The 25,584-nt window shown below is 44.9% G+C and overlaps 1 protein-coding gene across 3 annotated transcripts in view; it reads left to right on the forward strand.

The window, feature by feature from the left end:
- The window catches only part of ATP9B (ATPase phospholipid transporting 9B (putative)), a 314,205-nt gene that overhangs the window by 84,110 nt on the left and 204,511 nt on the right, over window positions 1-25,584 (forward strand). For all 3 annotated transcript variants that reach the window (XM_006128867.4, XM_075921103.1, XM_006128868.4), the window contains exon 7: window positions 9,833-9,884. In XM_006128867.4, coding sequence (XP_006128929.1) covers window positions 9,833-9,884 — 52 coding nt within the window. The remainder of the gene's footprint in view (window positions 1-9,832; window positions 9,885-25,584) is intronic.

A 25,584-nucleotide genomic window follows, 5' to 3' on the forward strand; every position in this document is an offset into this window, starting at 1 on the left:
AATTAGGGGGTCGTCTTATACGCCCAGTCGCCTTATACGCCAGAAAATACGGTATATCAGTTCTACAAATGACTATCAGCTTTCTGGGAATGGGCAATGTGTTTCTCAAAGTGGTCTCCGGACCTAACTTCCATGAACTTATCTAGTTCATTTTGTATCCTGTTAATGACCTGACCTTCACAACATCCTCATACAAAGAATTCCACAGGTTGATGACTGTGCATTGTGTAAATAACTACTTTCTTTTGTTTGTTTTAAACCTGTTATCTATCTATTTAATTTGGTGATCTCTAGTTCACCGAATGAAGGCATAAATTGCACTTCTTTCTCTATACCAGTCATGATTTTATAGCTTTCAGTCATATCACTCTTAATCATCTCTTCCATGCTGAAAAGTCCCAGGTTTATTAATCTCTCTTCATACAGAATCTGTTCCACACTTCTAATAATTTTTGTTTTCCTTTTCAGAACTTTTTCTAATTCCAATATATCTTCGTTTGAGATGTGGTGACCACATCTGCATGCAGTAGTCGAAATGTGGGTGTACCATGAATTCATGTACAGGCAGTCCCCGGGTTACGTACAAGATAGGGACTGTAGGTTTGTTCTTAAGTTGAATTTGTATGTAAGTCGGAACTGGTACATATTGTAGGGGAAACTCTAGCCAAACATTTTTTTTAGTTTTGGATAGCATAGGGAAAGGTTAACTCCCCTCTAATGTTTGTTTTGCTGTCTGTTCCCCCTGTTCAGAAGATTTCACATCTATTTCTGTCCCTGTGACAAACTCAGGACTAAAGGAGTAACTCATCAAATACCAAACAGCTCTGCACCATGCTTTGAGCTAATAGCTTTATTTCCACACACCACCCAGGGTTCTAGGAGGAGGGTCCTTTTTTTGCTAACACAATGAGGCCAGCACTTTGTTTGTTTTGGTGGAGTCTTTGTTTGCCCAGGGAGCCCAGCATGTATAGGGGGAGGAGGGGCGGAGAGGCTGCTTTTGTCTGCTGTTCGGCAGCCTGTTGCTCAGGGGAGGGGGCAGCCTGTTGCTGGCAGGGGGGGAGGTGGGAGGCGTGCAGGATGCGAGGCCGCGGGGGGGGGGCAGCGGGCGTGGGGAGGCACTTTTCCTCTGCCCGGCAGCTCTGCGGGATCCCTGTCCCTGTGGCCAGCTGCTGCAGGCAGAGGTCAGTTGGAGCCGGCCGAAGAGGAGGAGGAGGTGGATTCTAGGACCCAGGTGAGCGAGCTCCGGGGACGCTTCTGCACTCCGGGAGCCCGGCATGTATAGAGGGGAGGAGGGGCAGAGAGGCTGCTTTTGTCTGTTCGGCAGCCTGTTGCTCAGGGGAGGGGGCAGCCTGTTGCTGGCAGGGGGGTGGGGGGGGCAGCGGGCGTGGGGAGGCACTTTTCCTCTGCCCGGCAGCTCTGCGGGACCCCAGTCGGAGCCGGCCCGAGGAGGAGGAGGATCCTAGGACCCAGGTGAGCGAGCCCCGGGAATGCTGCTGCGCATGTGCGGGAGTTGCCTCACCCCGTTCGTATCTAGGGATCCGACGTAAGTCGGATCCACGTAAGTCGGGGACTGCCTGTATAAGCAATATATTTTCTGTCTTATTCTCTATCCCTTTCTTAATATTTCCCAACATTGTTTCCTTTTTTTTTTTTTGACTGCCCCACATTGTTTGGTTTTCAGAGAACTATCCACAGAGACTCCAAGATCTGTCTTGAATGATAACAGCTAATTTAGACCCAATTATTTTATATGTATTTTTGGAATTTTCCAGTGTGCATCACTTTTCATTTATCAGCATTAAACTTTGTCTACCATTTTGCTGCTGAGTCATCCAGTTGAGAGAGATCTTTTTGTAGCTATTGCCTGGGACTCAACTATTTGGAGTAATTTTGTATCATCTGCAAACTTTGCTATCGCAAGTTTACCCCTTTTTCTAGACCATTTATGAGTATATTGAATAGGACTGGATGCATGAGGACTGATAGCGTTGTGCTATTTTGATTCTTGCAAATGTAGAGTTTTTATATATTGGAAATTTTTGTTAGTGATGGGGATTTTAAATTACTACTTAACCATATGAATGTCAATTATCAATGTCTCCAAACTTAGGCAATTTTCAGGCTGTTCTAACTGTATTTTATGGTACCCAATAAAGTAGCAGATATCAATGTGCTGATGTTCCCATAGCCTACTCTTCCCTAACAGGCTCCAGTTTCCTCTACATATTGGACTTCACCATAAGCAGAACAAAAAATTGCTATTGTTTCTCCCTTACAATTTTTTTTTTTTGTAAGGGTAGGGTCAAACTGGCTTTTATTACTTGGGCACCTATAAAAGTAGAGGTAAGAACAGTCTGAAAATTGCCTAAGTTTGGAGGCATTGATAATTGACATTCATATGGCTAAGTAGTAACCTAAAATCCTCATCACTAACAAATTACACTAACAATATTTTGGCAAGAATCAAAATACCACAACACTAACAGTCCCCAGGCACCCAATTCTATTCAATATACTCATAGGCTGAGTCTACGCTGGCATGACTTTGCGCAAATACTTTTAACGGAAAAGTTTTTCCGTTAAAAGTATTTGCACAAGAGAGTGTCTATACTGGCATGTGTAGATGCTCTCTTGCGCAAGAAAGCCCCGATGGCCATTTTAGCCAGCGGGCTTTCTTGCGCAAGAAATTAACGTTGCTGTCTACACTGGCCTCTTGCGCAAGAATACTTGCGCAAGAGGGCTTAGCCCTGAGCGGGAGCGTCAGAGTATTTGTGCAAGAAGCACTGATTTTTGTACATTACAACGTCAGTGTTCTTGCGCAAATACTCGCGGCCAGTGTAGACAGGCAGCTTTTGTGCAAAATCTTGCCAATGTAGAAACAGCCATAGTCTAGAAAGAAGATTTCTAAAACCCTTCTTGTCAGTCTTCAAAAGTCAATCCAAAAAAGGATCCTATGAAATAGTGCAAAATCTGGCAGTTTACATATGTGTTGATTGTGTTGTTAAAAAATATTGTAATTGAATACTGCCACGTTAAGACCATTTGGGAAATTCAAAAATTGCCCAGTCTTGTAACCAGGGCTCGACAAATAATACAATCTACTCGCCCATGGGGAATAAATTGTAACCCGGAAGAGCTGTGTTCGGGCGATTTGCACATGCACAGAACGATCTGCGCATGTACAGATCGCCCGACAGCGCGGCTGGCGAGTGGGGCTCACCACGGTTCGGTGAATCCTGCTTATAACGATTAATGTCTCGTGTAATGCAGAATGAGATGAAAGTATAGTTTCTTTTGCTCTCTGAATTAACTTTTGACAGTATCCAAAGGAGGGTCGTTGGCACTCAGAGTACTAATATAGGATCCTGCCGATGATGTTTAGTTAGCTATATTATTGACTATTGGATGGCTTATACAAATGCATAATGAGGCTACGTCTACGCTGCAAGCTTTTTGCACAAGAAGTCTTTTGCAGAACAGTTCTTGAACAAAAACATCTTGCCCAAAACTTGTCCACACCTCAAAGTGCATGGCAAAAGTGATGTGCTTTTGTGCAAGAGAGTGTCCACGCTGCATGGACACTCTTGCGCAAGAAAGATCAGATGGCCATTCACAGAATCAGAGCACCTGTGCTTTTTTTAGAATGGCCTCTGGAGCATCCACGCTTGCCTTTTTGCGCAATAGCTGTAGTGTATAAGGGAGTTATGCCTCGTAGAAGGAAGTTTACCTACACTGGCAAAAGCCCTCTATTCTGCCGTTTTACTCCTGATTTACTTGCGCAAAAGCACATTTGAGGTGTGGACGCTCCACAGTTTTTTGTGCAAAAACCTTGCAGTGTAGATGTAGCCTGAGAGACTAGCAGTGCCCAGAAAAGCTTACAAGCTGAAAACCATATGCTAGTTTGGTGAAATGGCTTCCCATCTTTTAGCAACCTAAATTCAAATACTGGATAAGGGAAATATCTGAAAATGAGTTTTGTCCTGAGTTCACTGCTATTTGTACACATCACAGAAACACTTCACAGTTTGGTGCAGTTGGGAGTTTATGCACAAAATAGAGCCAGAACTGTTTTTGATACTTCATTTATTTTGCAAATGATCATTATTGACATTTGAATTGCAGAGATGAAAGTTGAAGGTAGACAAATTCAGACTAGAAATGAAACACAGATTTGGATAATTTTCCTTAAATAAATGTTCCAGTTCAAACATAGAAGTCATATGGCTTGTGGTGCACAGGTCAGACTAGATGATCACAGTGGACTCTTGTGGCTATGAAAGCTGTGTAGAAAGACTTGGTAAGTCTTTATATGCTATGTCTTTTCAAGTGCATATGATCTACCACTTTATATGAGCCCTGAGTTTACTCAGAAGTTTAAAAAAGGCAAAAACTCTATTCAGACCCATCACTATAGCATGTGTACATCTTCCCTGAATTACATCAAGAAACGTTGTTAGTATGTCACTTGTGTTCTTTCTCCCTAACTTTCCTAGGAGAAAGCAGTGAGAGAACTACTCTTTTTAAGACTCTGTCTATATGAGAGAGAGAGGAAGTGTTCTCAATGTATGGAAAAATACAAAATGTAGTAAGAAATGTGTGATGTGGTTTTCCAGTGGCATATAAATTGAAACTACTAAGAAAATATATCAGCATTAGATTAAAATTCACACTATGATTTGAGGACTTCAGTAACACAGCTAGAGATTAGGGCTCTATTATAGGAGTGGGTATGTGAGGTTTTTTGGCCTGCAATGTGCAGGAGTTCAAACTAGGTGATCATAATGGTCCCTTCTGACCTTAAAGTCTACAAGTCTGAGGCCTAGACATCCCCATAGTAGTTAAAGGTGGCCTGTGTACAGAAAAAGAAAAGAATTAAGGCTCCTGTATGTTGTCACTTCATACCTAAATTGTACAGTCACTCTCTGTGCTACTCCCGAAGTCCTTATCATTTCTTTGCAGTCCAGTCCCATATCCCTTACATTTTTGATGGATACTTTGGAGATAATGAGATCAAATGAATAACAGTATGCTTCAGATTTATAGAATCATAGAATACTAGAACTGGAAGAGACCTCGAAAGGTCAACAAGTTCAGTCCCCTGCCCCCATGGCAGGGCAAAGCATCATTTAGATTGGGGTGAGGAACCTTTTTTGGATTGGGGACTGCAGACCCACAGAAAATCAGTCAAGGACCACACACAAGTGAGAGGCAACCAGATCCTCACTATCATGGCCCTCCAGGGGGAACCCCAAGCCTCAGGAACTGGATTCAGGCAAACTGGGGGCTACATCCGGCTGCCAGGCCTTAGGTTCCCCACCCCTGATGAAGATCATTCCTTATAGATGCCCATCTAACCTACCCTCACGGCAGGACCATGCACTATCTGACCCACCCTTTTAGGTACTTGAAAACTACTATCATGTCCCCTCTCAGTATTCTCTTCTCTAAATGAAACAAACCAAATTCTTTGTCTTCTCTCATAGGTCATGTTTTCTAGACCTTTAATCATTTTTGTTGCTCTTCTCTGGACCTTCTCCAATTTCTCCACATCTTTCTTGAAATGTGGTGCCCAAAACTGGACACACTACTCCAGTTGAGGCCTAATCAGTGCAGAGTAGAGTGGAAGAATTACTTTTCATGTCTTGGTCACAACACTCCTGTTAATGTACCCCAGAATAATGTTTCCTTTTTTTGCAACAGTGATACACTGTTGACTCATGTTTAACTTGTGGTCCACCATGACACCTAAATCCCTTTCAACAGTACTCCTTCCTAGACAGTCATTTCCCATTCTGTATGTGTGGAACTGCTTGTTCCTTCCTAAATGGAGTACTTTGCATTTGTCCTTCTTAAACTTAATCCTGTTTACCTCAGACCATTTCTCCACTTTGTCCAGATCATTTTGAATTATGATCCTATCCTCCAAAGCACTTGCAACCCCTCCCAATTTGGTATCACTGGCAAACTTAATAAGCTTACTCTCTATGCCAATATCTAAATCTTAGATGAATATATTGAACAGAACCAGTCCTAAAACTGACCCCCTACACAACTCCTCTTGTTATCCCCTTCCAGCATGACTGTAAACCATTAATAGCTACTCTTTGAGAATGGTTATCCAGCCATTTATGCACCCACCTTATAGTTGCCCCATCTAGGTTGTTTTTCCATAATGTATTGATAAGAAGGTCATGCAAGACTGTATCAAATGCTTTACTAAAGTTTAGGGATATCATGTCCACCACCTCCCCCTTATCCTATCATTATTTGTTCTTTACAAATCCATGCTGGCTGTTACTTATCAACTTCTTATCAGCCAGATATTTGGGTTGTCCTTATTTCCCTTTTTATAGATGGGCAGTATATTTGCCATTTTCTAGTCTTCTGGAATCTCTCCCGACTTCCATGATTTTTCAAAGATGATAGCTAATGCTCCAGATACCTCCTCTGTCAGGTCCTTCATTATTCTTATATGCATAACTGTATTGTGGAAGATGTGTATGGGGTAATTAATGGTGTGGAGTAAGATTTTGCCAGTTGAGTAAGGGACAGTTTTTAAAAACAAACAAACTTGTTTTTGAAACCATGAATGTTTGGAACAATCTTTCTGTATTTGGGAAATAGATGTAGATTTGATGATGGAGAGGAAATAAACCTCCTCTTTCTCTTTTTTTGGGGGGGAAAGGGGAAGGGACAGAAGTTCCCTCTTCTTTAAAATGGGATAACAGTACTGCTTTGCCTCCTGAAGTTCTGAGAAGAAATCCAGAAAGACCAAAGCAGACCGTGAAGAACTTCAAAAAGATCTCACCAAATGAAGTGATTGGGCAACAAAATGGCAAATGAAATTTAATGTTGATAAATGCAAAGTAATGCACATTGGAAAAAATAATACCAACTACAGTAAAACTCCAGTGGTCAGGCATCCGATACTCCGGTACCATCTGGAACCCGGAAGTGCTGGACAATTAGAACTGCTCTGCCCCGGGCTTCCCGGAGTCAGCCACTGGTCAGTTTCAGCAGCAGCTGACTTGGGGACGCCTGGGGCAGAGCAGCTGGGGTGCTGCCAGGTTGGTCCCGCAGCGCCAAGGGACGCATCTGCCCCCCCCTCCACCCCAGACTCCTCATTACCCCCCCTTCTGATAGTCCGGCATATCTGATAATCCGGCACCCCCTGGGTCCTAAATGTGCTGGATTATCAGAAGTTTATATACAATATGATGGGAACTAATTTGGTTACTAATTTGCTCAGGGTTCAGCTGATCGCCATATTTGGGATCGGGAAGGAATTTTCCTCCAAGGTAGATTGTCAGACACCCTGGAGGTTTTTTATCTTCCTCTGTAGCATGGGGTCGGGTCACTGGCGGGAGGATCTCTGTATCTTGGGGTCTTTGAACCATCGTTTCAAGGACTTCAATATCTGAGATACAGGTGAGAGGATTATTCTTGCAGTGGGTGGGTGAGTTTCTGTGGCCTGCATTGTGCAAGGGGTCAGACTAGATGATCAAAATGGTCCCTTCTGACCTTAAAGTCTATGAGTCTATGAACTACTCAAGAGAAAGATCTTGATGTCATTGTGGATAGTTCTTTGAAAACATCCACTCAGTGTGCAGCAGCAGTAAAAAAGGCGGATAGAATGTTAGGAGTAATTAAAAGGATAGAGAATAAAACAGAAAATACCTTATTGCCTCTACAGGCAGTCCCCAACTTACGCGGATCCGACTTATGTCGAATCCGCACTTACGAACGGGGCTTTTCTCGCCCTGGAGCTCACGGGCGGTGGGTCGCCACCCGTGTCCTCTGGGGCGAGAAAAGCTTCTCCCGGTCTCCCTGGTCTTCTGGGGGGGTCCAGTAAAGCCGCTGGACCCCCCCCCCCAGCAGACCAGGGACACCCGAGCAAAGCCGCCGCCTGGGCGGCTTTGCTCCCGGGCAAACGAGCAAAGCCGCCCAGGCGGCGGCTTTGCTCTGGTGTCCCTGGTCTGCTGGGGGGGGTCCAGAGGCTTTGCTGGACCCCTCCAGCAGACCAGGGGGACAGGAGCAAAGCCGCGGAGCACGCCCGCAGCGGGACAGCCCAAGCGCCTGGGCTGTCCCGCTGCGGGCGTGCTCCAAGGCTTTGCTCCCCATCTCCCTGGTCTGCTGGGGGGGAAGGGGTGCAGCTAGTGCCCCCCCCAGCAGACCAGGCTTTTCTTGCCTACCCCTGGGGTAGAGCAGCTGGGGGCTGCCGGGTTGGTCCCGCAGCACTGCTCCGACCAACCCAGCAGCACCCCAGCTGCTCTGCCCCAGGCATCCTGATTCAGCCGCTGCTGGTCAGTTTCAGCAGCGGCTGAATCAGGACCTGGGGCAGAGCAGGTGCGGTGCTGCTGGGTTGCTCCAGTAGCGCCGAGGAGCCGCGCTACTGGAGCAACCTAGCAGCACCCCAGCTGCTCTGCCCCAGGTGTCCCCAAGTCAGCCGCTGCTGAAACTGACCAGCGGCTGACTACAGGAAGCCCGAGGCAGAGTTGCTCTGCCCCGGGCTTCCTGGAATCAGCTGCTGGTCCCCAAGTCAGCTGCTGCTGAAACTGATGCCTGGGTTTCTTAAGTTGAATCTGTATGTAAGTCAGAACTGGCATCCAGATTCAGCCGCGGTTGAAACTGATCAGTTTCAGCAGCGGCTGACGCCAGTTCCGACTTACATACAGATTCAACTTAAGAACAAACCTACAGTCCCTATCTTGTACATAACCCGGGGACTGCCTGTATATAAAACCATGGTACTCCCACATCTTGAATATTGCGTACAGATGTGGTCACCTCATCTCCAAAGGATATATTGGCACTGGAAAAGGTTCAGAAAAGGGCATTAAAAATTGAGGGGTTTGGAACTGGTCCCATATGACGAGAGATTAAAAAGACTTGGACTTTTCATCTTGGAAAAGAGGACACTAAAGGGGGATACGATAGAGATCTATAAAATCATGACTAGTGTTGAAAAAGTGAAAAAGGAAAAGTTATTTACTTATTCCCACAATAAAAGAACTAGGGGTCACCAAATGAAATTAATAGGCAGCAGGTTTAAAACAAAGAAAAGGAAGCTTTTCTTCACTTAGCACACAGTCAACCTATGGAACTCTTTGCCAGAGGATGCGGTGAAGGCTAGAACTTTAACAGGGTTCAAAAAAGAGTTAGATTCATGGAGGTTAGGTCCATCAATGACTGTTAGCCAGGATGGGTAGGAATGGTATCCCTAGCCTCTGTTTCTCTGGAGGTGGGTGATAGGGGAGGGATCACATGAGGATTACCTGTTGTGATCCCTCCCTTTGGTGCATCTGGTATTGGCCACTGTCAGCAGACAGGATACTAGGATAGAGGGACCTTTCGTCTGACCCAGTATGGCCGTTCTTAAGTAAATATTCAAGACGCGTGCTTTAGTGATGTGGTCCATATAAGTACCAAATTGCACGATGGGATCTATTATCCTCCCCCCATACAAAACAAGTAAAGGGTGAGGATATGACCCCTTGAAATTGTTTTCTTTTGAAGATTTTAGTTGGCCCTTTAACATTACGTAATGTATTTTTCTGACCAAAAACTATAGTTAACATAGTCCTTATTGAAATTCTTCTGGCACTTTAGAGATCCATTTATAGGGAGGCTCTGAAAGGCTTAACTGTTTGTTTGTTCTATAATTTTTCTAAAATATTGATTTCTGAATTGCAAATACTGAATGCAAAGTACTTTGATAAATCCTATTTTAATTGCATTTCAATCCAAGTGTGACCCTTAGTTGCTGATCTTACTGGACATTTGATTGGAATGATTTTTTTCTTACAGACATATAAATATGCTTTTTCCCCAGAATCAACGAATCCCAGCTGACATGGTATTTCTCAGAACTTCAGAGAAAACTGGTATGTTTAGATACTTCAATTTTACTGATTATATTGGAGCTTTGTGAGTGCAATGAATTTTGTTTTGTGTATGAGGTATTTTGATTTAGAATGGTCATAAAGAACTATGATAGAAGATGAACCTTTGATAATAGCAGTATACAGGCATCATCTTGTGAGTTATGAGAAATTTATGGATCATAATATATTTGAGCAGATTAGGAATTCAAATTTTGAGCTATACTGTATGACACTTCTAAAAAATGCTCTCTTGACTACATTTGTTGATTTTATTACATATATGTCTTTTACATCTAGTACTCAAATACTTAAGCCAGATATTGAAGCAAAGGCAGACTGAGATATTTTGTGAATTTGAATTAGAGATACAAATAATTCTTTGGTAGATTGACAATGTATATTAGGTATGCATTTGTATAGAACTATTATCTTTATATATATTGGAAATAAAAATAAGTACAGTTACATTGGTTTTACTAAGCCACTGATGTAATTGCATTCTATTCAGTATGTCACACTAATATGTGATTCTAATAGTGTATATAACTTTTCAAATTGACTTTTAAATGAGAACATTGGAAGGCTATAAACAGGTCAGAATAGTTAATATTATAAATTAGCACTTGCTGTATAGAATGTCTTAAAAATGGAGTTCTCAAACTCCAGCTCCTCTCACTTCTGCAGTAAAACCTCTATGGTCCACCTGTTCCACAACAATTGGTTTTCTGCATATAAAAGCCGGGGCCAACATCAGGAGGTAGCAACTTGTCTGAGGCCTCTGCAAAGTTAAGTTGCTCAGGCTTTGGCTTCAGCGCCATGCAGCTGTGCTTTGTCTTTTTGCCCTGGACCCCACCAAGTCTAATGCTGGCCATGCTTGGAGGACCCCCTGAAACCTGGTTATGGTCCTCCAGGGGGCCTTGGATTCTTGGTTGAGACCCAGTGCCTTATACTCTGCTAACATTAATCTACTATGATTAAAACTGTGTGAGAACTGACTACCAAGTGGAAAGAGGTCACAATTAGAGCTAATTTATGTCTCAGTTACAGATCCCTAACATGCTGGGGTTTACCTATTATCAGACATCTAGACTAGCTATGAGTCCACTTAGCAGCCATTTCAGCTAAACTCCCTCCAGTTCAGAGACTCCATTTCTTCCATTCCTCAATAGCTAGATTGCTTATCTGAATATATTCCTCTCCCCATCCCCATCAGATAACCTATACTTTCTCGGAATCAGAACTTTTTTTAAAATTGATTTGATTAATCTTCTTTGAGCCAGTAGTTACATGTAATAGTTCCTTCTAAGATTTATCATCTATGTGCAGAATAAATGTTATATGCACCTAAGGCATGTGTGGATGTGCACTACCAACAGAAACACATGCTGCTGGCTGGGGTCAGCTGTGGGCATTCTGCCAATGAGGTGGGAAGCACCTGGGCGGCCAACCAAGTGCTCATCTTACAGGGAACACTGGTTACAGATGCTTTATTTTTCATTTGTCCATTACAGCAGTGTTTCTGGTAGCAATTAGAGTGTCTTCAAGGCTGGGAAATTCAAACCTTGAAGGTAGGGCCATCTTAATGTATATCCTATTAAGAGAAGGCAATGTTGAGAACTCGTTCCAAGTTTCTGCTCAGAATAGCTACTGATTTCTATCTTCACCTCTCTGTGTGCTTTCTGGTCACATTGCAATAAAGGGGAGGTGAAAACACAAGTTGTAGGCATGAATAAGATGCTGCTATTCTACCTAGACAGGACTAAACTATTTAGAGAATACCCCAGATTATGTGTAGTTTATGGAGAAAGGATGAAGCAGGTAACTCTGTTGGAATAGGTGGCAATAATCAACCAAAGCAGGGGTCAAGTTGGCAGGGTCATATATAGTGTGCCATAATGGCACCGTTGTAGGAGGCTACTCAGCCAACCTGATGAGGGCTGCTAAGGAAAAAAGTTCCCGACATCCATGCATACACAGTCTTATTGGAATGCTTGTGAACAAGACATCTTGAAGAACAATAGTTAGCTGTGAGTAGTTATACTGACAGGCATGATCATGGGCTCTGCTCTGAGAAGCAACCAAGATCACTTGTCTACATATTAAAGGCAAAGAAACAATAGATCTGGTGAATAGAGTCTATACTGGTCAGCCATTCAGAGCTTTATAAATCAAGCTTAGAAACTGTTGTTTTAACCTACTTTGAGTAGGGGTCCAAATAGAAAACCTAAAGTTCCTTGGCTAGGAGGAGAGATTGTTCCTTTTGTATCTTGTGTTACCTGTGGCTCTATGGCCACATATGGGACATATGCATATAGTTTTCAATCTTCTCTTTTCCAGACTAAACAAACCCAGTTCTTTTAATCTTCTCTCATAGGTCATGAATCCTAGACTTTAAAAAAATATTTATTGCTCTTCTTTGGACCTTCTCCAATTTTTAATTCTTGTAATTTCCAATCTTTTGTAAAAATGTGGCTCTCAGAATTGGACAATGTTCCAATTAAGGCCTAATAAGCACAGAGAAGATTGGAAGAATTACTTCTCATGTTCTACTTATAGAACCATTGATATCTACTATGAACCATTGATAAATACTCTTCGGGAATTATCCAAACAGTTATGCACCTACCTTTACGGTAGCTCCATCTTGGTTGTATTTCCTTAGTTTATTAATGAGAAGGTCATGCAAGTCTGTATCAAATGCCTTACTTAAGTCTAGATCTGTGGTGTCCAACCAGTATTGAAGCAGTCGCTACTATACTGGCTACTATTATAGTGAATTAGACACACTCAACCTGCCAAATAGCTACATGTGGCTAGTAGTTAGCATGTTGGGCACCATGGGTCTAGATATATCACATCTACCACTTTCCCTAATTTAGAAGGCTTTTTTTTTTTTTTTTTTTTTTTTTTTTGTGTCAAAGAAAGCTATTAGGTTGGTTTGACATAATTTGTTCTTTACTAATCCATGCTGATTGTTAGGTATCACCTTATTACCTTCTGGATATTTGCAAATGGATTCCGTAATTATTTGCTCCATTATCCATCCTGGTACAGAAGTTAAGATGGCTGGTCTGTAATTCCCTGGATTGTCCTTATTTCCTTTTTTGGATAGATGAGCACTATATTTGCCCTTGTTTTCTGGAATGTCTTCTGCATTCCATGACTCCTAGAGATCATTTCCAATGATTTAAATATCTCCTTAGTCAGCTCCTTCAGTATTCTAAGATGCATTTAATCAGAGTGTGGTGATTTGAAGACTGCTTACTTGTCTAAATAATTGACTTGTTCTTTTCCTATCTTAGTTTCTGAACCTACCACATTTTCACTGACATTTCAATCACCACCCACTTTCGTGGTAAAAACTGAAACAAAGATGTCAGCAGGCAACTCTGTCATTTCCACATTTTCTGTTGTTGTTTTTCCCTCTTGTAATGTTACGTTGAATGTAATGTTGAAAAAAGGGTTGCTAATGGGGGAGAGGAGTAGTAATTCTCATATTCTGAATGCATCCACAGAGCCACTTTTACCCTCCCAGATAATGTACTCTAAGTAGAGCTTCTAGAATTGAAGAGGAGCTGATGGATTGCTAGATGTGATGTACAGTATCTATACCATTGGTCCATGGACTGTAGAGCTGAACAGAAATTAATGTGCCCCTGAATTGCTGTGAAAAATTATATAGCCACATAACCTCTGTGGTATGGTTCTGTGGAAGAAATGCATTTAAAGAATAAGAGTTAATCTTGGTTAGGCACCTCTTGTTTTTCTTTTAGGAGTTCAACCTATTAGTTGTAGAAGATGGGTGCTTTTCTGATTCAATGACACAAAGAGGTGAATTATAGCGTTCTACCCTTTCCTGAAATCCAGAATCATCTGTGAAATTCAAACGGATAGTGTGAAAATGTTTTTGATGTCTCTTTTCTCTCTGACCTTGGTTCTTCCTCAGAGCCTGGATGTTGGGTAGAGCTGGCTGCCAATGAGTTGTTCTCCTTTTAGGACTAATTTTCTTTGCACATACATAGTGATTCAGTGTCATGTTCTGGGAAGTGAAAGTCACTAATTCTTAAACGATAGATTCTTCCAGGAACTCATAGTTTGTTTATCAAAGAAGAAAGGATTTCCCAATGAAGATCTACACCAAGAGCTGGAAATAATGTAAAGTTTTTTATCTGTGGACGATCTCTTATTGGATCAGAGTTCCATTCATTAGATTCCAGACCTAATTTTGGAAGATATTGACAAATCTGAAGATTAAGATATTATGAGTTCACATGTTTCTTATTTCAGGGGATGAGTGTGTATCATCTAAATGTATTCAGGCTCTGAAACTTCATTATGCAGTTTTTCAATCTATGTACATAAGGTTATGTCTAGACTATATCCCTCTTTCGAAAGGCTGAAAGATGTCTCTTTTCTCCCTAGTGACCTTGGTTCAATATTATGCTTCATTTGCATAATGGTAGCTGCACGTTCTTTCAAAAACAAGTATTTTGAAAGTGAAACTGCTGTCTAGATGTGGTTCTTTAAAAAAAAAAACAAAAAAAAAAAACACCAAACCCTTTTTCGAAAGATCCTGTACTACTTAGGATACAAAAAGGTGTTTTTTAAAGAACCACGTCTAGACAGCGGTTTTACTTTCAAAATACCCATTTTCGAAGAATGCGTAGCCACCATTATGCAACTGAAGCATGGGAAATTCAAATCCCAGCTTCATTTGCAGTTTCGATCAAGCTAATTTACATCCCTCTTTCGAAAGAGGGATGTAGTCTAAGCATGCCTTAAGTGTTTTCTTCTGCCTCATCAGCACATAATCATGTGAAACACTAGGTTGAGCTCTCCTCCTTTACCTCTTGCTGGGCAAAACAGCCAGTTTGGTTGTCATTATCTCTTCTAGGAGCATTTCTACATTTTAGAATAAAAGTTTATCCTTGTGTTCTCTATGTAACATTTTCTATGAAATGGTGTTTTTTCATTTAGTCCCTTCTTCAGTTCATAAGGTTGATTTGAATGTTGTAATAATGAGCCTTTTGTATTGTTGCCATTTCCTCTAATCTGATGACTTTATAATATCTGAAGTTTCTTGCTATGCATGTCTGTAGAAATAAGTTCTATTTGGATTGCACTAAAAGTTTGAGTAAACAAACATTAAGTTTTCGGAGTCCCAATAAAGGTAAGAGTGTTTAAGACTGGAATTTATAGTTAGCTTTGTGATTGACTTTACCTAGACTATGAGAAATACATAGGAAGAGAAAATGGAACAAGAAATTTGACCAATGGTTTCTCAAAGACCTGATCTAAGCACAGTTTTTTGTAGCAATATACTGTGTGTCAGTTGAAGATATAATTATTTTTACAAGCATAATTATATGGCACAGCCATAAGTGTGGCAACAGGTATACTATCATCATGAGCACATTTATTCTAGTTTATTCATTTCCCGTGTGTCCAAATTTATTCTCTCTTAATTATTGAACAATGGGAGATGAGAAAGTTAATTCAGAAGTGACTGAAAATAATCGAAACTATTAAAATAGTTAGCCCAACTGTAAAAATGTTTTACTATTTGTAAGTGGTTATGCACCAAGTTTTAGCCAGGAGGACATAGTAATTTGGCTGCAAAAAATAAATAGTGTTGAAAAATATTTAATAATGGAAACCTTGACCCAGCCTTATCTGTAGTGGCGCAAATAGCACTGTTTTAAATAATACTCCTAGATTGACTATAGGTACTGACTATGCTAAAGTCCCTTTTTTTTTCTTTCCTAAATGTGGTGCTATAAAAATGAAGTGTTTAATTTTCTTTGTAAATTAAAGGAGTGCCCACTGATTATGCTAGATATTTTTAAAATAATGGCACAAATTCTGACTCGTGGAAAACAAATGTTTTCCTATAAGTGGGTAATTTAAAAAGCCACAAGAAGAGAGCAGAAACAAAATGGATATTGGAATGCAATTGATAGTGAGCTTTTCTATGTGGAAAAATAGGCAAGTATGTATGGAGAAAATTGTTTGAGCGTTATGATAAATAGTTAGTTATAATTACTGGTGCTATTAAATGGAAATTTCCAAGAGTTTTTTTCAAACTGTGAATTAAAGTTGGGAGTTATCACTGTTTGTATTGGGTTGTGTCATTCCAACAGAACAAAATGATACTTAATAACTTTATGGGGTAAGTGAGAAAAGACCAGATCTTGAATAAGATCTTGACAGTAAGCTGTCTTGGAATCAGAGGTAAGATCCTCTCATGGACTGGTAACTGGTTAAAAATAAGAGACAAAAAGTAGCAATAAATGGTCAGTTTTCAGAATGGAGAGAAGTAATTAGTGGTGTCCCCAAGGAGTAAGTATTGAGACCAATTTTATTCAACATATGCATAAATGATCTGAAGAAAGGGGTAAACAGGTAGGTGACAAAATTTGCAGATGATACGAAACTGCTCAATGTAGTTGACCAAAGCAAATTGAAGAGCTTCAAAAGGCTCTCACAAATTTATCACTAGACAATAAAATGTGAAATTAAATTTAATGTTCTTAAATGCAAAGTGTGCAAATTAGAAAACATAATCCCAACTACACATGTGAAATGATGGGTACTAAATTACATAATCCCAACTACACATGTGAAATGATGGGTACTAAATTAGCCATTACCAATCAAGAAAGAGATCTTGGAGTCCTTGTGGATAGTTACCTCAGTGTGCAGTGGCAGTCAAAAAGCAAATACAATTTTGGGAATCATTAAAAAAGGGATAGAGAATAAGACTGAGACTATGTTATTGTCTCTGTAGAAATCCCTGGCATACCCACATCTTCACAATTGCATGAAGTTGTGACCTGTATCAGTGGGGTTGCCGTGTATGTCTGTGTCTGTAAAAACAACAGATCCCCTGGAACCTTAAAAGACTAAGGGTATGTCTACACAGCAAAATTAATTCAAAATAACAGCTGTTATTTCGAATTAACTTTAATAGCATCTATACAGACAAACCGCTATTTCGAAATAAATTCGAAATAGCGGGACGCTTAATTCAAATTAGTTAAACCTCATTCTGTGAGGACTAACGCCAAATTCGAAATAGCTAATTCGAAATAAGCGCCATGTGGATGCTTATTTCGAAATAGGGGGCCTCCAGCCCTTCCCAGGGAGCCCTGGTGGCCACTCTGGGCCAAACCAGGAAAACTCCTCTCCTCTCCCCCAGCCCCAGAGCCCTTAAAGGGGTAGACTCTGGCCACAGTGCCTGTACCATCTACAGACCTGCAAGCACAGAACCAGCAGTCACTGACCCTGATCCAGTGGCCTCAAGATGAGCTGGGCAGCCAGATCCAGCCAGCTCTCCACAGCTCAGTTCCCAGGAGCCAGCCAGGGGCCAGAGAAGGCGGGCGCCATCCTGGACTAGGGCGGAGATCATGGACCTCATTGAGGTTTGGAGGGAGGTCTCCACCGTGTACGATCTCCGCACTAGAAGGAGGAACGTGGCCGTCTACAGCCTTATAGCTGCCACCATGGCCACAAAAGGCCACATGCACACCGAAAAACAGTTGTGCATAAAAATTAAAGAATTGCAGCAGAATTATGCCAGGGCCACATGGGGCAGCTGTTAGCTGGTGGCCGGGGTAGTGAGTGATCTGTGAGCCCTATCACACCTGAGTCTTTAGCTGTTAGGACAGAGTTCCTTCGCAGCGAGCAGCCAGGGAGGCTGACGGGTGCCCCAAGGTGGTGCAGAGAGAGCTTGTTACACCTGAGACTTCGACTGCTAGGACAAAAGTCTCTTCGCAGCGGGCAGCCAGGGAGGCTGACGGATGCCCCAAAGAGTCTGCCCCGTGGAGGTGGCACAACTCAACGCTCAGCTCTTACTGCGTTTACCCCTGACTGGCTATGGTTCTTTTGATTGTGTTTGGTTCTGTTACAGCAAAAGGAGTCAGGTTAAAGCTTAAACAGTTACTATTTTATTGTTACAAGGCAAGCTTAGCTGTTAAATGTTACTGCTGTGTTACAGATGACACAGCCACTACAAAAGGCAAGACAGAAAATACAATGAAAAGTCACTTAAAGGTATCATGAAACCCTTTTGGTTCTCTGAGCTCTTATTGAATGCGCACAGAAATAGACACCTAGCAGGTGTATTCTCACCACAGCGATCCTTACTCCAGCGAAGCCAGCATTTCTCTCAATCCCAATGGGAAGCAGTCGGTACGAGACAAAGGCATCCCTAAAGTCTCGGGGGTCCAAGACCACCTGACCAGCAGGTATATGGGTGGATCTCGAATTAGAGTGGGGTACAGGGCCCCACTTTATACCCCTGTGGTCACGTAGATGCTTCTCTTGTCATTAAAATGCCAATTAAGTTGGAACGTCTTTGTGATGCCTGTTGCCACAAGGGGTCCAAAGCTTAATTTGCACCTGTGAGGTGGAGGTAACTAAATTATTAGGGCCAGACATCCTTTTCCTGATGGGGCGGCAGATTCCTCTTCTGGGATGGTGTGTGTAGGCGTATCAATACTGGTACCAGCCAAAGGTAGCCCAAGGCCCCCGACCACCTGCTTGCCCAATTGTCGCTGTTATCTGGGTCCTGTCTAGCATCCAGGGCCGTTGTTATTCCAGCACCTCTGGAGGCCCTGGAGCCTTTGAAGACAATTTCGCTCTCAAGGATTCTCTCTCCCAAGGATGTCAGAGGAAGGAGGGGGGGGGAGGGTTCTGTCTGGCTACAGCAGCTCCCCAACAGGGGCACACACCTGCCCCTATTTCGAGGCCCTGGACTGCATCCTGGGGGGAGGGATGGTCCATGCCAGCCCAGGGGGCAGCGAGCCGGGAGCAGAGGGCTCTGACCAGGGTGCGGAGGAGGAGCGGCCACAGAGGGTGTCATGCCGGCTGGACCCCCGAGCTATCCTAGCAGTGGAGTCACCAGGGTCATCCGGGGAGGCCACACCATGTAAGTGCCATCACTGTCCCCTTCCGGGGAGGGGAGGGACAGGAAAGAGACGGAGATCAGGGACCGCGCACGTGGGCGTTGCTTATCACGGATCACGCAGCACCCTGTGCACGTGCGAGCACATGCCGTGCCACCCCTCCAGCTGGTGGCTCCAGCTGTGTGCCATACAGGGGCTGTGGCCTGATAGCCACACGCATGTGTGAAGAGACCTGACATGCTTTTGTTCCCAGGGTGGGACACAGCAGGACGCCCTCCCTTCACAAGCTCCCTCTACACACAGGCATGGGACATCTCCCCCCACCCCCCACCTCGGCCGCACGATACACAGCAGAGGGGCATGGGTACGGTTTTGGGGCAGCTCCCACTCCTGGGGATAGCCGGGCAATCTGACCATGGCCTCTGTGCAAGCACATCGGCTCTGATGGTGCAGGGCATGGTTATCATCACCTCGCAGAGGAGGGCTGGGCTTCACCCATTGTGTACCCAGGGAGAACTGACCACTTCTCTTCTTTCTCCACAGCCACACTGGCTGCACGTGCAGAGCGTACCACCCCTCCTGGGGCATGCTCCTGCACCTGAGGCCTCCGCAGGAGGACCAGCTGACCACTGCAGGAGTACCGAGAGCAGCACCTGGGGGCACTGCGAGCCCTGCACCACACCCTAGACCACTGGGTGCAACTGGATTTGGAGCTCTGGCTGGAGCAGCTTGCCCATGGTTGTGCCGTCTGTGCCCATCTGCAGACCCTGGTGCAGAGTGTGCTGCCTCGTGCTGCTCCAGCACCTGCTGCCTCCACAGCTCCCACTTCTCCTCCCAATCCTTCTCCCCCCACCTGCCTCTCCCTCCTCAACCTCCACACACCCCACCACACCCTCCTCCCCATCTCCCCAGGGACTCCGAGGCCCCCGCATCCACCATGCTGGGGGACAGTTGGCCCAGCGAGACCCCCACCCCTGAGCTTCCCTACCCCTTGCTTCCCCCTTCCAGTTCCCTCCACCCAGTTTTTCTCCTCCCCTCTCGCCTCCTTTCCCCAGTCTCCCCAGAGTTTCATTCCCTCCCCCCCAGTTTTGTTACATAAACACAGTTTATATTTTTGAAATTATGTGTATTTTATTTGACATTAGGAAGGGGGACTAGGGTGGGGTAAGTGGAAGGATATGAGGGTGGAATAAGGCATGCCAGGGAGACTTCAGTCCTGTTCCATGTGGAAGCTCTCCCGCAGGGCCTTCCGGCTATGGACAGCCCCCCTATGGGCATCCCAGCTGGCAGCCGTGCGGGGCTCTGTGTACAGGCCAGCCAAGTGGTCGGCCTCTGCAATCCAGGCTGGCAGGAAAGCCTCCCCCTTCCACTCACACAAATTGTACAGCACACCACATGCGGAATATTCCTCTCGGAGAGGCCCAGGCGGGTGAGGAGGCATCAAAATCAGGCCTTCAGTCTGCTGAAGGCCCCCTTCACCACAATGCGGGCCCTGCTGACCCTGGCATTAAAGAGCTGCTGGGAGGGGTTGAAGTGTCCCATGTAGGGCTTCATGAGCCAGGGTTGTAGTTGGTAGGCCGTATCCCCCACCAGGCACACAGGCATGTCCACGTACTCCATCCTGATGTGGCGGTCAGGGAAGAAGGTCCCGGTGTGCAGCCTCTGGCACACGGAGTAGTTGTAGTACACCTGTGCATTGTGTGCTTTGCTGGACCAGCCCACATTGATGTCCATTGATGACCCTGGTGGTCAGAAACAGCCCGCAGGATGACCGAGAAGTATCCCTTCCAGTTAATGTACAGGGAGGCCTGGTGTTCCAGGGCACGGATGGGGATGTGCGTTCTGTTGATTGCCCTCACACACACACTGTGGGGGTTTCGGGGTGCAATCACCCCCTCTCGGTCCGAGAGGGGGGGTCAGCGAACCCTCATGCCCCCTCCTAGGGCTGGTTCAGTCCCTGGGGCCCCACTGAGGGAACCCCCGACAATGGGTGCGATCACCTCCTCCCAGTAGGAAGGGGGGGTCAGCGAACCTGGCAATAGTTATCCGCCTCTGCGGGACGGGGTGGCAGGCCCCCGGTTTAGAGTTTCCACTCGCTGGAGTTCCGCCCGCTGGCGTTCTTCCACTAAGGTCGTGGGTAGGGGGATGTCCCCTTCGTGGAGGGAGGGGGACCCGGCCCCACCCTCTCTCCGGGTCCCAGTCCGGGGCCCTAAGCGACGGGGCTCGCTAGCGCCCCGACGCGGTGGACGAGGGGGGTTACTCCCTCCTCAACTCGTCCACCCAAGGTCGCCAGAAGCGTCCCGCCCCGGACTCCTTCCTCCCTCCGGGCGGTGCCCGCCAATCGCGCCCGCCGGCTTCGCACCTACCCTGGTTCGGGGTCCTGCGGTGGCTCACCTCCGGCAGCAGCCTCTGGGGAGCGCTCTGGGGTGCCGATCCGCCTCCGGCCGTCCCGCTCCCGCTGTGTGCGACGTGGTGGGGTGCGCCCCCCGTCTGCCGTGGGGCTGAGGGACCGCCAGGGGCAGTGGCTGTCCCGAAGGCCTCGGGACCAGTGCCGGGCCGGCAGCCGCGGGGTATGCCGCCCGGGCTCCGTCCTGCCTCTAGGTCGGATCCGGTGCTCCTGCCAGGAGCCTGCCTCCCTCTCCGCCGGCGGCCAGCCCTTTTGAGCCGGCCCGCCGCGGCAGCCGCTCCCTGGGGCCCCGCCCCTTCCGGGCACACCGCCGCGCGGCGCCCCGCCGCCCAGCTGGTCCGCTCCCTCCCGCCCCCGCCGTCCGGGGACGCGGGGAAGGAGCTAAAGCGGCGCAACCGGCGCAGGCGCGGGGGAAGTGCCCCCGCCCGCCACCGCCTCCCGCTCGCGCTGGGGGAACGCCGGAGAGCCGATTCCCCGGCGTCACTCTCCGGGGGATCGGGGCTCCGGCCGCCCCGCCCCCCGACCAGTGACAGGCTGTCACACACACACACACCCGCAGTTGGGGAAGCCCAGGGCACCAAAGCCCTCGATGACCATGTCCACATCAGTGAGGCGGATGACTCTGCAGAGCAGCACTCTGTTGATGGCCTTGACCACCTGCAGAGAGAGAGACAAAACCAAGAATCACTGGGGTGCCAGGGTGGCCAAGAGTGTTCCTTCCCCACCACTGCCCCATTCCCTCACTCCCCAGGAGCAACCGTCCCACCCCTGGCACAATGGCCGGAGATTGCCATACCTAGATGAGCACTGCTCCAATGGTGGATTTCCCCACACCAAACTGGTTGCTGACGGATCGGTAGCTATCCGGCATGGAGAGCTTCCATAGGGCGATTGCCACACGCCCGTGGAGGGGAATGGCAGGCCTCATGTGCATGTCCCGTCACTGCGGAGCAGGGGCGAGCCACTCACAGAGCTCGAGGAAGGTGTGCTTCTTCATCTTGAAGTTCTGGGTCCATTGTTGGTCTCCCCAGCGCTCCAGGATGATGTGGTCCCACCAGTCGCTGTTGGTGTCCAGGCGCCAGATGTGGCAGGGCACGCTAGCGTCCAGGCGCTGCTCCTCCATGGCCCCTGAGGGGTTTGGAAGAGGACCTGGGGGTTGGGCTGCCGCAGATGGTGTCAGGCAGTCTCCAGCACTTGCTGCCAAGCTTGCAGCAAAAGATCCAAAAGAAGCACCAGAGTGCCCAGGGGCAGCTCTGGCTCCATGGTGCTGAGTGCTGTGGTGTCCCGAGTGAGGGCAACCAAGCAGGCAGAGAGAAAAATGCTTTGCTTTCCCTCAGTGAGGTAGGCAAGCAAGCAGGGAAAGCTGAGAACCGGCTGTCTGTGGGGTCCCTTTAAGCACAAGCCTCAGACAGCAGCCACACAAAGCAACTACTGACCTGGTGTCCTGCTGGAACTGGTTTCAGCTGGCCTTAAATGTGATTCAGCGTCCAATCAGTATGGGCACACTATTTCAATTTAGCAAAAAGCTAAATTGCATTTTGTATATAGATGCGTTATTTCAAAATAACTTATTTCGAATTAACTATTTTGAATTAAGATATTTCAAAATAACGCTGTAATGTAGACATACCCTAACATTGATATGGGAGAGCTTTCATGGGCAAAGACCCACTTATCAGATGCCTCCAGATGTGGGTGCCTTATCTCAAAAAGATATATTGGCATTGAAAAAGTTTTGGAAAAGGGCAACAAAAATGATTAGAGGTATGGAATGGCTGCCATAATAGAAGAGGTAAATTAGACGGGGACTTTTCAGTTTGGAAAAAGAGACTAGATATGGATATGATAAAGGTCTCTCTAAAATCATGACTGGTCTGGAGAAAGTGAATAAGTAAGTTATTTACTCCTTTTCATAACAGAAGGAACAGTGGATCACCAAATGAAATAAATATGTAGCAGATTTAAAACAAGCAAAGGAAGTATTTCTTCACATAACATAGTCAACCTGTGGAACTCCTTGCCATAGGATATTGTGAATGCCAAGACTATAATAGGGTTCAAAAAAGAACTAGATGAATTCATGGAGGACAGGAGCATCCTTTTAGCCAGAATGGTCAAGGATGGTGTCCCTAGTCTGTCTGTCTTAGAAGCTGGGACTGGGTAACAGGGGATGACTCCATTACCTTTTCTGTTCATTTTCCTCTGGGGCACTTGGCTCTGGCCATTGTTGAAGACAGGATAGTGGGATAGATGGATCTTTGGTCTGATGCGGTATGGCCATTCATATTTTCTTACCCTATATCAATACCGTATCAAGACTTCTGGTATCTATGTGAGCTCTGCAGACAGTTAGGAGCAATGGAGTCCTTGAGGAGGACATGCAAACAGAGCTGCTACATGCCTGCCCCACCCCCTTAGCTAATAGTGCTTCCTCAGTATTCCAGCATGAGGCTTCAGTGACAGATCTCCCCTGTTTAATCATAATATTCCCTGAGGAGATATCTATATAACAGACGGGGAGGTTCTTCCAATCCATCATAGGTAGATGGACACATGCTAGTTCTGTTCAACTTAGTGTTCTAAAAATAGTAATGTGCGTGTGGTGGCCTGGTGGCTACTTGGGCTTGCCGTCAGAGTGCATACCTAATGAGTCAGGCAGAATTTTACTTGGGTGGCTCTGGGGATGTAAACTACTAGTCGACTATCCAATAAGCAAAAGCTTATCAGATAGTCGAATAGTCCATTGACTAGTTACTCTCCCCCGCCCCTCTTAAAAGCCGGTTCCCCGCAGCACCATTTTTACGAGGGGTTGGGAGACAGGGGTAGCAGAGACTGGGTTCGAGCCATGAATCAGCTGATTCCTGGTTCATGCCTAGTCCCAGATGCTTCACCTCTGCTTTTAAAATGTATTAAGAGCCAGCCAGGGAGCTAACCCCTCTGCAGCTCCCCCCTTTATTGACTAATCGACTAGTCAATGGAAAATCCATGCATTAGTTGATTAAACTAAATTTAACATCCCTAGGTGGCTCACCCAAGCAACATTCATGTTGCTGGGGCCACATGAGTATTTTTAGTATAGTTGCTCCAGCAGTTGGGCCAAATGTTGGAAAAGCCGCCTATTGAAGAAAAGTAGAAAAAGATATGCAAATTGTGGTTTGCAATTTGCGTATCTTTTTCCGGCTTTTCTTTGTAGTGTACACACAACTTTACTGTTCTTTTTTTTTCTCCACCTCCCCCGCTCGGAGTCTCCACTCTAGCTGTATACCACCGGCTGTCTAGCCAGGGACTAGCACCCATTCCTCCCATATTTAGGTCTGCACTGATACCTTTTGGCTGGGAATATAGAATATAGCTTTTAATGCTAATATGACCATCAGAAATCTCTGAAAGTGTACTCCCTAATTCTAGGTTTCCTCGAGTTTGAGAATTGAATTGCATCCAGAACATTTAAAAAAAAAAGTCAGACATATTGCTGTTTGAGTAATTGTGTCTCTATATTAGTATTATAGGTATGTGTGTTTTACAGTTATTAATTTATAATGGTAAAATTATGAATGTACAGCTTATAATTACAGTAGTAGTTGTGAAGATGAGGTATTTGTCAATTTATCCTAAAAATAAAACAGCATACCTCAACATTTTTAGCAAGTATTCTATTTTACTAGGTAAAAACTACCAACTATACAACTGTTTGGTTGTAAGCAAAAATACGAGAGAGAGGTCATGGACATTAACGCACCCTAGTAAATAATAGTCTAGCATAGGTGATAAATAAGGAATAATATTCATTTGTTCTGAGCAGCTAAAAATTATAATTAATTCAAGAGCAAAATGTATTTTCCTTTTGCACAAAAGCTTAGTTTGTAGCTTTGAATTTTTGAAATAGTATCTCTTTGGAATTCAGTTGTGCAACTTACATGTCACCTATTATTTTGTAAATCAGACTACTAGAGAATAATAAAGCTGTAACAGTTACTTTTTTCACACATTCTAGAATTTTCTATTATGTTTGGAAATGATAAAGCCTACCTGTCTTGCAACTAAAAAGCTTTGGAAATATATTGCTACAGAGAATGACAAATGACTAGAGTGAAGTTGTGCACATACGGACAGATAAACTTTTATCTTCAGGGCATGAGTGACTGCCAACAATCTGTCCAACCTGCTTTAATCTGTTCTCATACCTCAGTTCCCATTTCAGTTTTAACATTTGATTTAGCTCAAGCTAAAAATGTTTTGACATTACTCCTAAGCCAGTGAATTGTATTGATTTTATGTGATCAGCCATTGTTTTAAGCAATATAAAATTCCTAGAAAATTTGTTAATTATGGTGTAGAAGAAAGAAGCTTTTACATATATTATATCAGCAGTAATAGCAAATAAATA

This window comes from Pelodiscus sinensis, chromosome 2, assembly GCF_049634645.1.
Source record: "Pelodiscus sinensis isolate JC-2024 chromosome 2, ASM4963464v1, whole genome shotgun sequence".
In the NCBI taxonomy this organism is placed as follows: Eukaryota; Metazoa; Chordata; order Testudines; family Trionychidae; genus Pelodiscus; species Pelodiscus sinensis.